General features: G+C 42.4%; 1 protein-coding gene across 1 annotated transcript; it reads left to right on the top strand.

Moving 5' to 3' along the window:
* The first annotated feature begins 184 nt into the window (after positions 1-184).
* ZIC1 (Zic family member 1) lies at positions 185-4733 on the top strand. Its single transcript, XM_069213398.1, has 3 exons — positions 185-1711; positions 3052-3215; positions 3885-4733. The coding sequence occupies exons 1-3, from the start codon at positions 673-675 to the stop codon at positions 4080-4082; spliced, it is 1401 nt and encodes a 466-aa protein (XP_069069499.1). The 5' UTR covers positions 185-672; the 3' UTR covers positions 4083-4733.
* Positions 4734-14044: the final 9311 nt, after the last annotated feature.

The raw sequence follows: 14044 nt of genomic DNA, 5'->3' as shown, positions 1-14044 counted from the left end.
AGGGGCAGTGACAATACCTGGGATTGATGAGTCCCCGCAGCCAATGGGCAGCGCTCGACGGCTTCACGCGCCCTTAGTTGGAGCTCGAGCAGGGGGCGTGGGTGCCCGTGGCAGCCAATAACGGGCAGCGCCGGCCTTGTGACGCACCACGCCCCTCCCCTCATCTCTGCGCTGCTCCCTCCTCCTCAACCCAGTCAAGGGGGGACGGTGTCGTCTTTTTCAATTCATTTATCTGCAGGAATGATTGCCGCTATCAGTCTCGCTCTCGCCGCCCGGCTGAGGAGGTGAAAGTTTCTCCCCGGGAAGGCTGCGGAAAAAAAAGCCACCACCAAAAAGAAGGAGAAGACGGAAAAAAACAAAACAGAGAGGCGGCAGAGCAGCTGCGCATTTGTCTTTCGACTAGAAGGGGAATAAAGTGGGGGAACTGAAAGAAAAAAGACGAGAGACGAGCGGCGCCGTCCCACGTCCGAGCTTCAGCCCGGGCGCGCGACGAACTTTCCCACAGCTGCGCGCGCGGAGCCGTCCGCCGCGCGCCTTATCCGCCCGGCCGCTTCAAGACTCTCCAAAAAGTGACAGTAGCGGCGGGCGCGCGGAGTTCAAGCAGGCACAGGAGTCTCCGCAACCCCAGCCGCGGGCAACCGGAGCCCGAAACCACTGCAGCCGGAGGGAGCCATGCTGCTGGAAGCCGGGCCGCAGTACCCGGGCATCGGAGTCACCACGTTCGGCTCCTCGCGCCACCACGCAACCTCCTCCGCGGAGGAGCGCGAGGTGGGGCTGGGCGCGCTACACCCCTTCGCCGACGCCGGCATGGGCGCCTTCAAGCTGAACACGGGCGGCGCGCACGAGCTCTCGGCCGCCTCGGGCCAGGCCGCCTTCGGCTCGCAGGCGCCGCCGGGCTACGCGGCCGCCGCGCTGGGCCATCATCACCACCACCACCACCATGCGGGCCACGTCGGCTCCTACTCCTCGGCCGCCGCCTTCAACTCCACGCGGGACTTCCTTTTCCGCCAGCGGGGCTTCGGCGAGGCAGGGGCGGGGGCCGGCGCGCAGCACAGCCTCTTTGCCTCGGCGGGGGGCTTCGGGGGCCACCACGGGCACGCCGAGGCGGCGGCGGCCGCAGCCGCCGGACACCTGCTCTTTCCCGGACTTCACGAGCAGGCGGCCGCCTCCCCCGGCGTGGTGAACGGACAGATGCGGCTCGGTTTCCCGGCGGACGTGTACGGCCGGGGGCCGGAGCAGTACGGGCAGGTGAGCAGCCCGCGGTCGGACCCTTACGCCGCTGCGGCCAGTCAGCTGCACCACGGCTACGGCCCCATGAACATGAACATGGCCGCGGCGCACCACCACCACCACGGGGCCGGCGCCTTCTTCCGCTACATGCGGCAGCCCATCAAGCAGGAGCTGATCTGCAAGTGGATCGAGCCCGAGCAGCTGGCCAACCCAAAGAAGAGCTGCAACAAGACTTTCAGCACCATGCACGAGCTGGTCACGCACGTCACGGTGGAGCACGTCGGGGGGCCCGAGCAGTCCAACCACGTCTGCTTCTGGGAAGAGTGTCCGAGGGAGGGAAAGCCCTTCAAGGCCAAGTACAAACTGGTCAACCACATCCGAGTGCACACGGGCGAGAAGCCCTTCCCCTGCCCCTTCCCCGGCTGCGGCAAAGTCTTTGCAAGATCGGAAAACCTAAAGATCCACAAAAGAACTCACACAGGTACAGCCTCCTCCTTACTGCATGTCTCACTCTCCTAAGAGCCGCCCGCCCCCCGCTGACAAGCGTGACAGGCCACGCTCACTTGCTGGGCCTTAACCAAAAAAACATCAAAAAGATATCTCTTTGCCTGTTTCTAAGTCTGCGTTCTGTGTTTTACCCGCCGGTATTTTCATAACTTTTTTTTTGTCGATTCTTCCTAATTTTACCATTGGTTTCTAGAAATGTGTTACTGTGTTTTATTTCCCAAAATGTTCAATTCATTGGTGTTTTTCAAACTTTTAGTCTGTTTCTAAAACGTGTTAATATGTTATTTGGGATTTCTTAGACTTTCCTATATTTTCACTCTCTGGATCTGTCGAGGGGGAATTCAGTGTTTGCAAGATTTCGGTCGTCGAATGTATTTTCAGCTGTTATGTTCTGGGAATGAAATAGGCATTCTTTCGTTGCCCCTTATTAACTTTTCCCTCCAAAATATATATGCCTTTTATGCAGTGTCATTTTATTCGAAGGTGCGCAGAAATGTAGATTGCTATGGATTGAAACGTCGTTAATTTTGATGTGTTTGAAGCTGCGATGCTTGAGAAAGGCCTACATTTACTGGCTTATCAAATTTATCGGTTTAATCTCTCATGTCAGTCGACAGTTTTAATTGTATTACTGTGAGAGATCGTGCTAAATACACAATTAACCAATCTCGCCTCTAATGCAATACATTTATATTACATATCTATTTGCTCACAGCCATTTTAAATAACTCAAATTGAACGATCTAATCTATTTTGCTCGCTGTAAATCACGTCTAAACACTAACTTACCCCAGCTCGCGCAGACGGTGATTTAAGCATTCATAAATGTTTTATAAAATTCGTGTCTGGATTATTAGAGCAGGTTTGTCCAATTTAACCACGTTTATTTGACAAGATTATATTTTAAAACGTGTTTTCAGACAAAAGTAACACACATTCTTTACTTGAACCAATCGCTTTTGTAACTAAATATATTAAATCTAGCATGTTCAAAGACAAGCCATTCTTCACAGACTATGTAGACATGGTATTAATACAGCGATATGACATATTTAAGCGAAACGTGGCTGGTGTCTTGCCCCGGGCTAATATGTGTACATAGTAGACAGAACATTTATGTTAAAGTGCACCTGCCCTGCAAATGAAATCAAACCTTGAAAAGCAGAACGGGATTATCTGTAATCTGTCATTCAATGTGTAGTGTGTCTAACGTAAATGTACTGGGCGATATATTTGTTTTAAAATGTATTTTATGTGATGTTCGACACATTTTTTACGGGATCTAACAAAACCATTTTTCCTCCCATACCATAGGTGAAAAGCCATTTAAATGTGAATTCGATGGCTGTGACAGGCGTTTTGCAAACAGCAGCGACCGCAAAAAGCATATGCACGTGCATACTTCGGACAAACCATATCTCTGCAAAATGTGCGATAAATCGTACACGCACCCGAGCTCGCTCAGAAAGCACATGAAGGTAATTAGTAGCAGCGAGGCTCTTGCGAGCGCTTTTTGCGCGTCCTGCGCACGGTTGAATCCCGAGTCAAGCGGTGTCATCAACACGTGAGTGATCTTGCACTTAAGAGATCGCTGTTGACCTTGTTGTAACTGTTGTGCCTGTGAACCACGCGGCGTGGACAAGATGGCTGACGAGTTAAGGTTATTGACACGAGAGTTGTGTGTGTCGTAGTCAGGAGCACGTTGGCGGCGTTCTAACGCCATTTGCTGTTCAATTTTTAAAAGCTGAAACTGGTACTCCATTTATATCGAAATCCTTATTTAAACAAAGGGGAAGGGCTCGATGGCTTTTATATATGTTCTTGTTTGTTGGAAGCATTTCTCGGAACACTGTGGATAGTTCGAACTTTATATTCTAAAACATGCTGTATCCATCTTCCTTTGTTCTTTTAAGCTGCCTTTGATATTGTTCGACATATACATAAAAGACTAGATTGTTCGCAATACGCTTGCCATGTTTTGTGTTATTCTTCATTAGATGTTGTTTTGCTCTTGCACATTGCAGTTTGTGGTTCGCACGGTGTTGTGCTGCTAGTCATGTTTGCGCCTACCCCCTGCAGTGTGTGACGAACCTCGTGCCTCGCATTTCACCCATTTTTAAAGATGTTTTTTGTTTGCTTGTTTCTAGGTCCACGAGTCATCCTCGCAGGGGTCCCAGCCTTCCCCGGCAGCCAGCTCGGGCTACGAGTCTTCAACTCCCCCAACGATCGTGTCCCCGTCCACAGAAAACCAGACCACGAGTTCCTTATCGCCGCCGGTGTCGGCCGTCCACCACACAGCCAGCCACAGCACGCTCTCGTCAAACTTTAACGAATGGTACGTTTAAAAACATTTTTAAAAGACTCAGTACCCGAACACTTACCTTCCGAATTAAAACTAAAGCTGCCAATAGACCCCGGAGAGAGTACAATGGCAAGCGACCCTTTCTATCTCAAAGGCTGGGTAGAAAATGGGTTGCACTGTGCGTGAGAGGAGGAGGTTGCCAGGCCACATGCCAACTGTGTAGGGCTTTGTGGAACCGCTGATTAGAGGTCTCAGACTGCATGTCTCCGCTGGCAGCAGCCTTTTTGTAAATACAGAATTATTAGCATAAACTGTACTGCCTGATTTTGTAAATAATTATATTACAGTTTAAAGGGTATGTGAAATTGTGGTCTTTGCATATATATGTGGGGGCGGGGGATGGCAAGCTCTACTCTTTGTACTGAATCGCAAGAATGTTCTAGTCCGTGTGTACCAAATCGTGAAATACTTTGTATTATTACAGTCTAAGCGTCGATCTAACAGATTATTATTGGTATTAATGTGCTTCTTTTCTATAAAGTGCAAACATTTTGTCCACAAAGTCCAGTCTGAGTAGTGCTGTGAAATGTTGTTACACGTCCTGTCAAAAAATTCGTATAGTGCAAGCTTGGAACTGCGTGTCAAACTGTTTCATTTTTTAATGTAAAGTGATATTAAAAAAATATATAAACGATACCTGTCCATTACTTTGGCAAATACACCAACATATTGTATAAAATTCATATTTCCATATTTATCCGCATGTAAAGGGCCGGTTATATGTGTTACAGATATTCAGTATTTATGGATAGAAGAATTCGTATGTAAAATTTAGTTTACATAACTGTTTGGTAACATTTCGTACCTTATTAAAGATTCTTAAATCTCAAGGTTTGTGATAGGAATTTTTGCTCGCTGGATAACTTTGCTTGGACTTGGTTTAATGTACTGTAGTAAAAGTGAACCCGTTTTTCATTGCTTTTCATTATGTCCCCGCCAGTGCAGCATCGGTGATATAAACTTGACAAATGAAAGGATCCCTGCTGATATTAGTGTGCAGTGTAATTAGCAGTTGGATAAAAATGTATGAAACACATTTTGGGCCGCAATATAATTTAAATGACCTTTGCCGAGGTAGAATAACAGCCGTAAAAGAATGAAAACATACTGCAACGGGCTGCTAAATATTAATATATTCCACACTGAAGCCTACACGATTTAAACACTAGGGTTTAAAAACAAAACGTAAGAGGTATTGCAGTGGGGTTTCTCTTGCAAAATCGAGCACACAAACCGTACAGGCCAATCCTGAAAAACACCAAAAAAATGAATTTGAATGAAAACATTTTGCTACTTTGTACACTTTCTTGCAACAGTTCATGTATTTTGCCTACCTATAAGAATGCAACGTGGCGCACTCAAATTTCACACCCGGTTTTCAATTTTTATCTGTGGGAGCATACCGGTTGATAACAATACGCACCCTTAGTAGAGTTGAAACAGGAAAACACGGCTTGTTTTTGTTTTGCTTTGCGTCGAAGATATATATATATATACATATATAGATATATATAGAGAGAGAGATTTCTCTTTTTACTTCAGCGATGAATTTGCTTGGCTTGCGTCCATTTAGTGTAACTGAGGAGACAATATAAGATTTCCAAATTACTCGTGCTTAATGACTGCAGCAGGCACAGTCTCAGATCAAATTGTCTTCGTCGCAGTTTAGCTTGATATATTTGCGAGCTAGTGCGCGCCCACTAACTTCGCCACTCGTGTTGGGGCTGCCTCGCTTTGTTCCTCGTGGCTTGCATGATCGCCCCATTAGGCAGACAACATGGCAACAGACAACACAAATCATCAGCTTGGGTAAAGCTGAGAGAGCCCGTGATATGTCACAGAGCGGGTGCAGGGCTGACCCTATAACGTGCTGTCCTGACACTTTACCAGCTTATTAAAAAGATAATGGGGTTTCGCCCAATTCATTAGGACTTAATGCAGTTTTTAAGACAATGGAGAAAAGATCGTCGAGTTAGTCATTTGGAAATGACGCCCTCTTATCAAATGAGGAGGCTTTTATTCATAACCTGTTTAGTAAACGTCATATAACATGTTTATCCGTATATTATATTTATTCAGAAACTACATCTTATTCAGCACAGTACCTGGACAGGGCAAGGTTTTAGCTCCGATATTTTAGTTCTAGAATTTAGGTTCTACCTGCCGAATTGAACTTTTATTTACAAAAAAAATCAGACCTTATTATGAAGCCCAGAGGGGAACAAGAGCGCCACCTTGCTGTGGTTTGCCGAACTGGATGCCTCGCCGTCGGCACTCATGAAAAGTGTGTTCATTTTTTCCCTAAGACTCCTAATCTTCTTTTTTGCTCCCGTGTCCAGTGGGAAATACGTTTAGATATAAGTGGAAGTCTTTTAAGAGTTGTCTCAGTAGCGTTTGTTTGTGAAAAGGGTGTCCTAACGTGTGGCGTAGAGAATACTTTAATAACCGTGAATGCTTTTCACATAGTGTGAGGGTCTTTAATATAAAACTAATGTTTTAGGATAAACACATACATGATATCGCAGTCTCCTGGCTATCGCACACATGAACTGTCCTCTGCAGCTTGTTATTCAATACATAGCAGCATTGGTTCACTAGGGAGAGTTTCTTCGGAATAACATTTTTTTCATTGAAAGTAACATAAGCTGCTTTAAGTACATTTTCGGGCCAGTGTGTATCAGCTGCTATTGGGTGTAAATTGCTCACCTTGACATGAAAATGAATCAGTGGAAACGCTTCCACCGAACCCATCTTAGGCTGTGTGGGTCTGGATACACCGTCTGCTCTGACATTAATGAGGCAGTGTATGCAGAATGGCCTGTGCAACTACACTCCGGAGCCTTTCATTCTGTTTCCACCTTTAATGTCTGCACCGCAAAATGTACTTCTCATATTTTAGGCCATGGGCCATTAGCTTTGGAAGTACATGAATGTTAAACAGCGAAACAGTTGTTTCGACCCTATTTAGCAGAGATAGAAGCCTGCTTGAGTGACATAGGTCGTGCACATCCATCAATTTATGTTTAGATGTTATAAGAAAAACACTATCTTTTGAGGCAGAAGCACTCATTTCTGGACCCACAAAGGGATTGTGAACGCCTACCTGCAGTACAGTCTGTTTTGTGATGTTAACTATTTTATAATAATCTGAGCTGACCTCCGTAATATAAAAGTTATAAAATAGATTATAGTGTAATATGCAATGTCAATCAAATACTACTGAAATATAAACGTTGTAGGGTAGATTATAGTGTAATATGCAATGTCAACAAATTTCTACTGAAATATAAAAGTTATAGGGTAGATTATAGTGTAATATGCAATGTTAACCAAATACGACCGAAATATAAACATTACAGGGTACAGTGCAGTGTAATATGTAATGTCAACCACATACAATTTTCACTGGAGGGAATGTACCATTGTTCACCATAATCCCGGGGGTCATTTAATAATTCCATGAAGTTGACATGCACACTATTCAGAGTATAAGCAACATACTAAAATTCACAATAGCGGTAGAAAAATATCAACCTCGACAATGTAATTGATAATATTCAAACCATTTATCATTAATAGAACGGGCAGATTATGCATTACAATGCATTGATTTTATAATGCCACGGATGCCCCTGACGTCATAATGACCTAAACTGCAGGAGCGCGACCTACACGGCTTCGATATCTCAACAGAACCAGTGTTTTACCGTACTGTACAATATTGTTCTATGTCCGGTGATTGCAATAAGAGCATAACTAAAGGTACTGCATAATTCCCACGAATGGTTTGAAACCCTCGCTTTCGTACAATAACAAAAAGACAACAGAGACAGTTTATACCTCCCCCTCTTTCTCTCTCCCTCTGTGTCTCTCTCTTTCTATCCCCCCCACCCCCGATAAGACTAAAAACGTTTTACATGTCCACTCTGGTGGTGAGATTCAAGCGCATTTTAACATGCTAACAGGTTTCAGAGTCCCCTCGAATGCTGAGATTCAAACTGATATTCGGAGAGCGCACCTTCACACCCAGAGATAGTCCACAATTCGCATTTTGTGTGGGCAGGGCAGGTGTTTATATGTAGGGGTGTCTATGCGGACTCTCTATACCTGGTGATGGCAGTCATGGGCGCGGAGCTCTTGGTCTACCTTGCTATTTTGGGCCTTATTTTATTTTCAACCGCAGAAACATCCTTTTGGAAGCTAAAGATTTCACAAATAGAATGCATCACACTGTGCAATGTCTCACAATGCACTCCGTATTTTTAGTATAAGTTTAACTCTTGAATGGCCCACCCCTCTTTGTGAAGCATTCAGCTGGCCAGAACATGGCTGACACTCACTAAACAGGAGGTGCGCCAAACACCGAGGATGCGCTATATGAACGGAAGTGACGTATTGTCTTTATAATGTACTTCCATTCAACCATTAGGAAGCATAGCATCACATTTCAAGTTGTATTTAGGCCTGGCCTTCAGTGAGTATAGCTTTTCCCCAAATAATCCAGACAGACCCCTTTAGTGCCATTAGTATAGACTGACTGGTCACTAAGCAGTTTAAGAACATCCATAGTTTTTGACTGGCTGTTCCATGAGCATATCTATTTTTGGTGCATACATATGATGTACCGGGAGCTCAAGCATGCCTATCCTACTGAACAGTGTAACCCTCTTCAATAAAGACTGGGCCATGGCTTGCCTCGATAAGTCACGATGATACACTAGTCAGACATTTTGTTTCTGTCTATCTCTAATTTTGGCTCGGTTCCTTTCTCGTTCGCCTTTTACAACTCAGCATTCTGCCCTTTTGTTTCTTTTATTCAAATTCACCTGCTCTGTTTCTCTATTGAGACCATTTTTTTTAGTTCGTCCCTCCTTTTTCAGTACAGTCTGTCTTGCTTTTTCTTTTAACAATGTACTGAGTCTATTTATCTCAGCATATAACTGTTTCCTTTCAGACACGTTTCTAATTAACATTCTCAGAGCGCTCATAATTATATGTGTTTCATAGCAATGCTTGTACTTTTCCCATATTGCCTCCCTTCCATCTGTCTGTAAATCTATTTTACAGATAAACAAACATAAACTCGCTTGGGCACACTTTCGAGCTCCATGACATGTTGGGCTGTGCCATGGCCATAAAATAATCCCATAAACATATGCTGCTTCGGACTCCAGGAAACATGATCGTGCACTGCGTGCTTGTGCAGCTGGAAACTGTCATCAATTGCTAGAATTTACTACAGACACAGAATGAAAAATATGAAATACAATATGCTGCTTGAGGGCTGTCACACAGCACCCAACCGATATGCAAATAAATAAAGCTATCAGTACATGGGACATACTTTTGGTAAATGAATGCTGAATAAATAGAAATTCATTTGTATGGTAAACATGCGAACATGAAGATTTAATACTGGTATATTTACATCAGTGCAGAATATTGAATCCATCTACCACTATAGTTGTCTGACTTTCACTCTAGTATGTCAAGATTCAGATGTTTGATTTTAATATTTCCAATTGTTGAAAAATGCTGCAGTTCTGGGAAATAGCACCGTACCTATTCATTCCTAATTCACAGGCCTAGTATAATTCTTGTGAAGGTTGTGTCTCAGTTCACTATTACAAAATTGAATAACTCATATACCAGTCTCTCCGTCAAATGCATCACCCCCTTCCCCACTTACACACTCACACACACACGAGGTTGGCTGGTCAGTGAGAAAAGCCAGTCAAACATAATATAAATAAACACTATTTTCTCATGGATTGACCTAGTTGTGGGCAAATCCTTTGTGCAGTTTCACATTTAAGAGTTACTTGTGGGAAAAGTGACGCATCTCACATTTCAGTTCCATATATCTTTTCCAGGCATCCTAGACCAGGCCTCTTATGTTATCATGGCATTTCCAGCTACAGTCCTAGGTCATGTTGTAGTGCATAGTTGCAAGACAGGCAGATTTTCGAGATATTTTTTGGTATTTTTTTGGATTCAATTAGTTTAATTTGAACTTCTTCCTAGACAGGGATATGCCTTAATATGTCACTGGAACCCCCCACTTGGATCTACTTTGGACACCCATACCCCTGGTGTACATAGATCACATTTCTTGAGTTTTCCCTTTTATTCGTACTCTTGGCTTCAAGGAATTAATTTTCTTTGAATGCACAATATGAATCACGAGTTCTCAGAGACTGTCCACAAGATCCTCAGTGTTGTTTATTTAGCATTCATGCTATGATTTTGTTTATTTGGGTCTACCCTTCTTTAAAACGCGCAGGTACACACGTTAAGACACTAACACACTGCAGGCTTACAGATTGAAATATACAACCTTAAGACGAAAAATTGCTCGGCTTACCTTTAACTTATGTTCATTTTGAAATAATACTTATTTTAGATGAAAGGATCATGTACTAAAATTGGAAATCTATAACATTGATTTGCAGTAAGTTTCTTCTCCTTTTTTCAGCATCTCAAACGATATATGTCTGCAAGGCAAACATGAATGGTGTGTTTCATGTGAGGTAGAAACATTGAGTGCAATGGTTGTGTTGACAATTAAAGCTTGAATTAGTATTAGTGTTTCGCATTCTATTTTCTACATGCTCACCCAGATAAATGGTTAAATTTTCCTAAGGAAATTTTCTTAAACTCTAGCTCATGACTTTTGCAGGTTTGTAGTTGGTGTGGGCCATAGAGAGAGGAAATCCATTCACAACATTGTATAGTCATTATTGACCGTAGAAGATGTTTTCGGGTAGTTACTGTATTGTTGGAAGCTGAGTTTTAACTCGGAACATAAGTCACCAAGACAATCAACAAATGAATGCCCTACCAGGAAAAACATGTGGTTTTGTAGAGATTAATTATGAAAAAAATAGAAAATAGACATGTTGTGTTATTAGCATTAAATTTACATTTTGGAAAGTACATGTATTTCTAGACGTTTTTTTCCCAGGGACCTTTCTTAACTACAGATACATCTATACTAATATTTAGGAGGCCTTTTATAGAGCCTAGATCTAGGTCCAAGGACTAATGAGGTACTTGCAGTTTTTATTTTAACAGGAACATCTTAAACATGAGCTGCTGTACATAGACCATTCCTGATGTTTGTGGTCTGGATGAACCTGGATTCCATAAACCAGGATGTAAGGGTGTGCAAAAAGTATATATGTTTCATAAAGTTTCATGAATATTTTGCATAACTACCCATAAATGTGTTTCTAGACCAAATCGTAGTTTACTAATATCTTGTGTTACCCCTCCTGTAAGGGCATAGTTGGTGTAAAAAGTCACACCAGATCGATTAACTCAATCAGAAAATGTATTTTGGCTTTCCTTGTTCAAATCAGTCTCCTATGGCTGAAAAATTAGCAAGATTGCATAACATAACATTTTAAGAATTTTTTTAAATCGTGTGTAACGTGAAATATGGAGATTTTGTAAATTTTACCAACATAATTTAATTTTGGCCAGTCTCGAACTAGAAGTGATGCGATTGGGGGGGGGGGGGGGGGGGAGCGGGGGGGCATGAGCGAGAAGGGATAGCAACATTTTATTGGAAGGTATCCGTTCAAAAAAAGCAAATTTTTACATTACCATATTTTTACATTTGATTGTCAGTATTCTTTGCCTTTTCTACTCCAAGCCACCTAAAATTACATGCCCTTGCAAACGGCTCTTGGAATCAATTTTGCTTATGCAGATCTCACAATAACATTGAATGTCAACATACAATCCTTGCTGTAGTTTTATTTGCACTTTCTTTAAATTCAGGTCATTTATGCATACATGCAATTTTTCCCAAAAATGCTATGGTCCCTGGATCGTGGGACACACAAAGGTGCAAAAATATATGTTTATATTGCAATGCATAGTCAATATGTAGCCTTTATGGTCTGCTTGCTCCTGAAATCCAGCTATAAGTATTTTAGTCAGATCAGATGCATCAAACTTTCTGCAATATACACATCATTATATGTATAAAGCCCACCGTGGCCTGCAGCCAGCGTTCTGATTATAGTTTGCTACATTATGATGAGGGAAATGTCGAGGATGCTCAGAGTAATAGGTGAACAAAGCTGGATGGAAATACCCCTTCTAAATGTTTGGTATTTTTGAAAAAAAGGGAGGGGCTCAATAAAATGCCCCAAATCTCATGAGAAAAAAACCAAACAAATTAATGTTATATCAATTTCAAAATAATCAGTGTAATATTATGTCACTGTGTCTAATGATATGTCATAAACAATGTTGTTTTCCAGTACTTTTCCATTGTATGTCCTAACTTCATTTAATTACTTCCAGTTTTCTATTATCTCTATGGAAGTGTACCCCCTTCATAGAACTGTATCTCCTCTGAGATTATCCTATTACAAGAAAATAACCCATTTAAAGTGCTGTCCTCCACCTTCGATCGAGTTTCACCCAATACCAACCTGAAATTAAAACTAGATCCATAAATTAAAAAAGATTCTCGGGGGCTATAAACACCTCACTAAACTAAAGGGCGTAGAATGGCTCCTCACCCTAAAATTAGGGTTCGAATTGCAGTGTTGGTACTAGTGGAGGTTTCCCTATGTGTATCTATAGCTGCATGTTGCCTGTGTAAAGTGAAGGCATGCATTTTAAAGAGAGACAAAACGTTCAGGAACGGCAGACCTTGTGGCTGTAGTCCATTAATTCCAGCACAGAATGCCAAGACCACACGAGTTCACCAAAAGGGGAAAGCGTGGATGATACAACGTGTCTCAAGGGGAGCAAGAGGACTCATATTTCACAATTATAAAGGGAAAGGATGAGAAGCAAAAGGCAGGCAGCATCATTCATTTTAAACATTTAACAATTGGGATGAGTCTGACATTTTTTTACATTTATTTTAGAAATAGACTAGGTCGTTCGCCAAACGCTGGTCATGGTCATCATAGCATCAACATTCGGTCTTGGTTTGAAGCAGGGTAAGGCAACCTTTCCTGTATTTTATGTTCACCAGTCCCCCGGCAAGCATTGGCCAGAAAAGAATGAAGAGGCCCTCCCACTGCTGACGGCAGAGGGGAGAAAACATGCTATTGCGGTCTGGGGACTAGAAGGACTTCGTAATATAAAGAATGGATGGAAGAAAAGCCAAAAACAATGAGGTTATTAAATGCGTAGTGATTCAAGACAGAGTGAGCAGCACTGATCAGGCAGTTCCATATATGAACTACGAATATATTTCTGTAGATCTTAATAGTATTATGCCCTCTTCTGCAAAAGTGAAAAAAGATGGAAAAACACTTACCTGTATTTCCTCCACGTCAATGGCTAGAGGAAGCACTGTTTATAAATTTTAGAAATCAATTTTAAGGAATTTAACATTCAAAGGGTAATTTCGCGCAAACTTTCTAAAAAAGTACACATAAACAGATTTTATAAGCTGGGATGAGCATTTTATGTCCAAGGGAGCAGATCCATGCCAGATTCCCAGGTTAACCCTTGACTATGTAAAGGAGATCCGTGTAGACGATTGTATGTAAATATGATCTCAAGCGGATATTCTGAACATCTAGCATGGATTCTAACAAACAAACAAGGAATTATGTGGACTTGTTAGGGTCAGGCCCTGTGCCAAGGACCGTAGGACACATTTTGGTGGGACATTCATATAGAATTAGACAGCCATGTTTTCTGCAATGTCGAATATATGAAATCTGCCCCCAGAGACATGAATCCTGTTTTGTGCTATGTCAACAAAAACAGATGTAACCTGTACATCGACTATATCTATACCAACATATCTTTTTGCTTCCAAGCATGGCCATCCATCCTCTGTTGCTTAGTTAAGTACTTAACTGTGCTATATAAACACCCAGGATTAAACGAAATAGAAATAACACGTTTCTCGATCGATGACGGGCAGAACCCCTGTGATTGCTCAATATCAGATGTATAATGCTG

Source organism: Pleurodeles waltl, chromosome 11 (genome assembly GCF_031143425.1).
Source record: "Pleurodeles waltl isolate 20211129_DDA chromosome 11, aPleWal1.hap1.20221129, whole genome shotgun sequence".
Classification (NCBI taxonomy): Eukaryota; Metazoa; Chordata; class Amphibia; order Caudata; family Salamandridae; genus Pleurodeles; species Pleurodeles waltl.
Note: the sequence above shows the minus strand (reverse complement) of the source record. Positions and strands in the feature narration are given on the sequence as shown.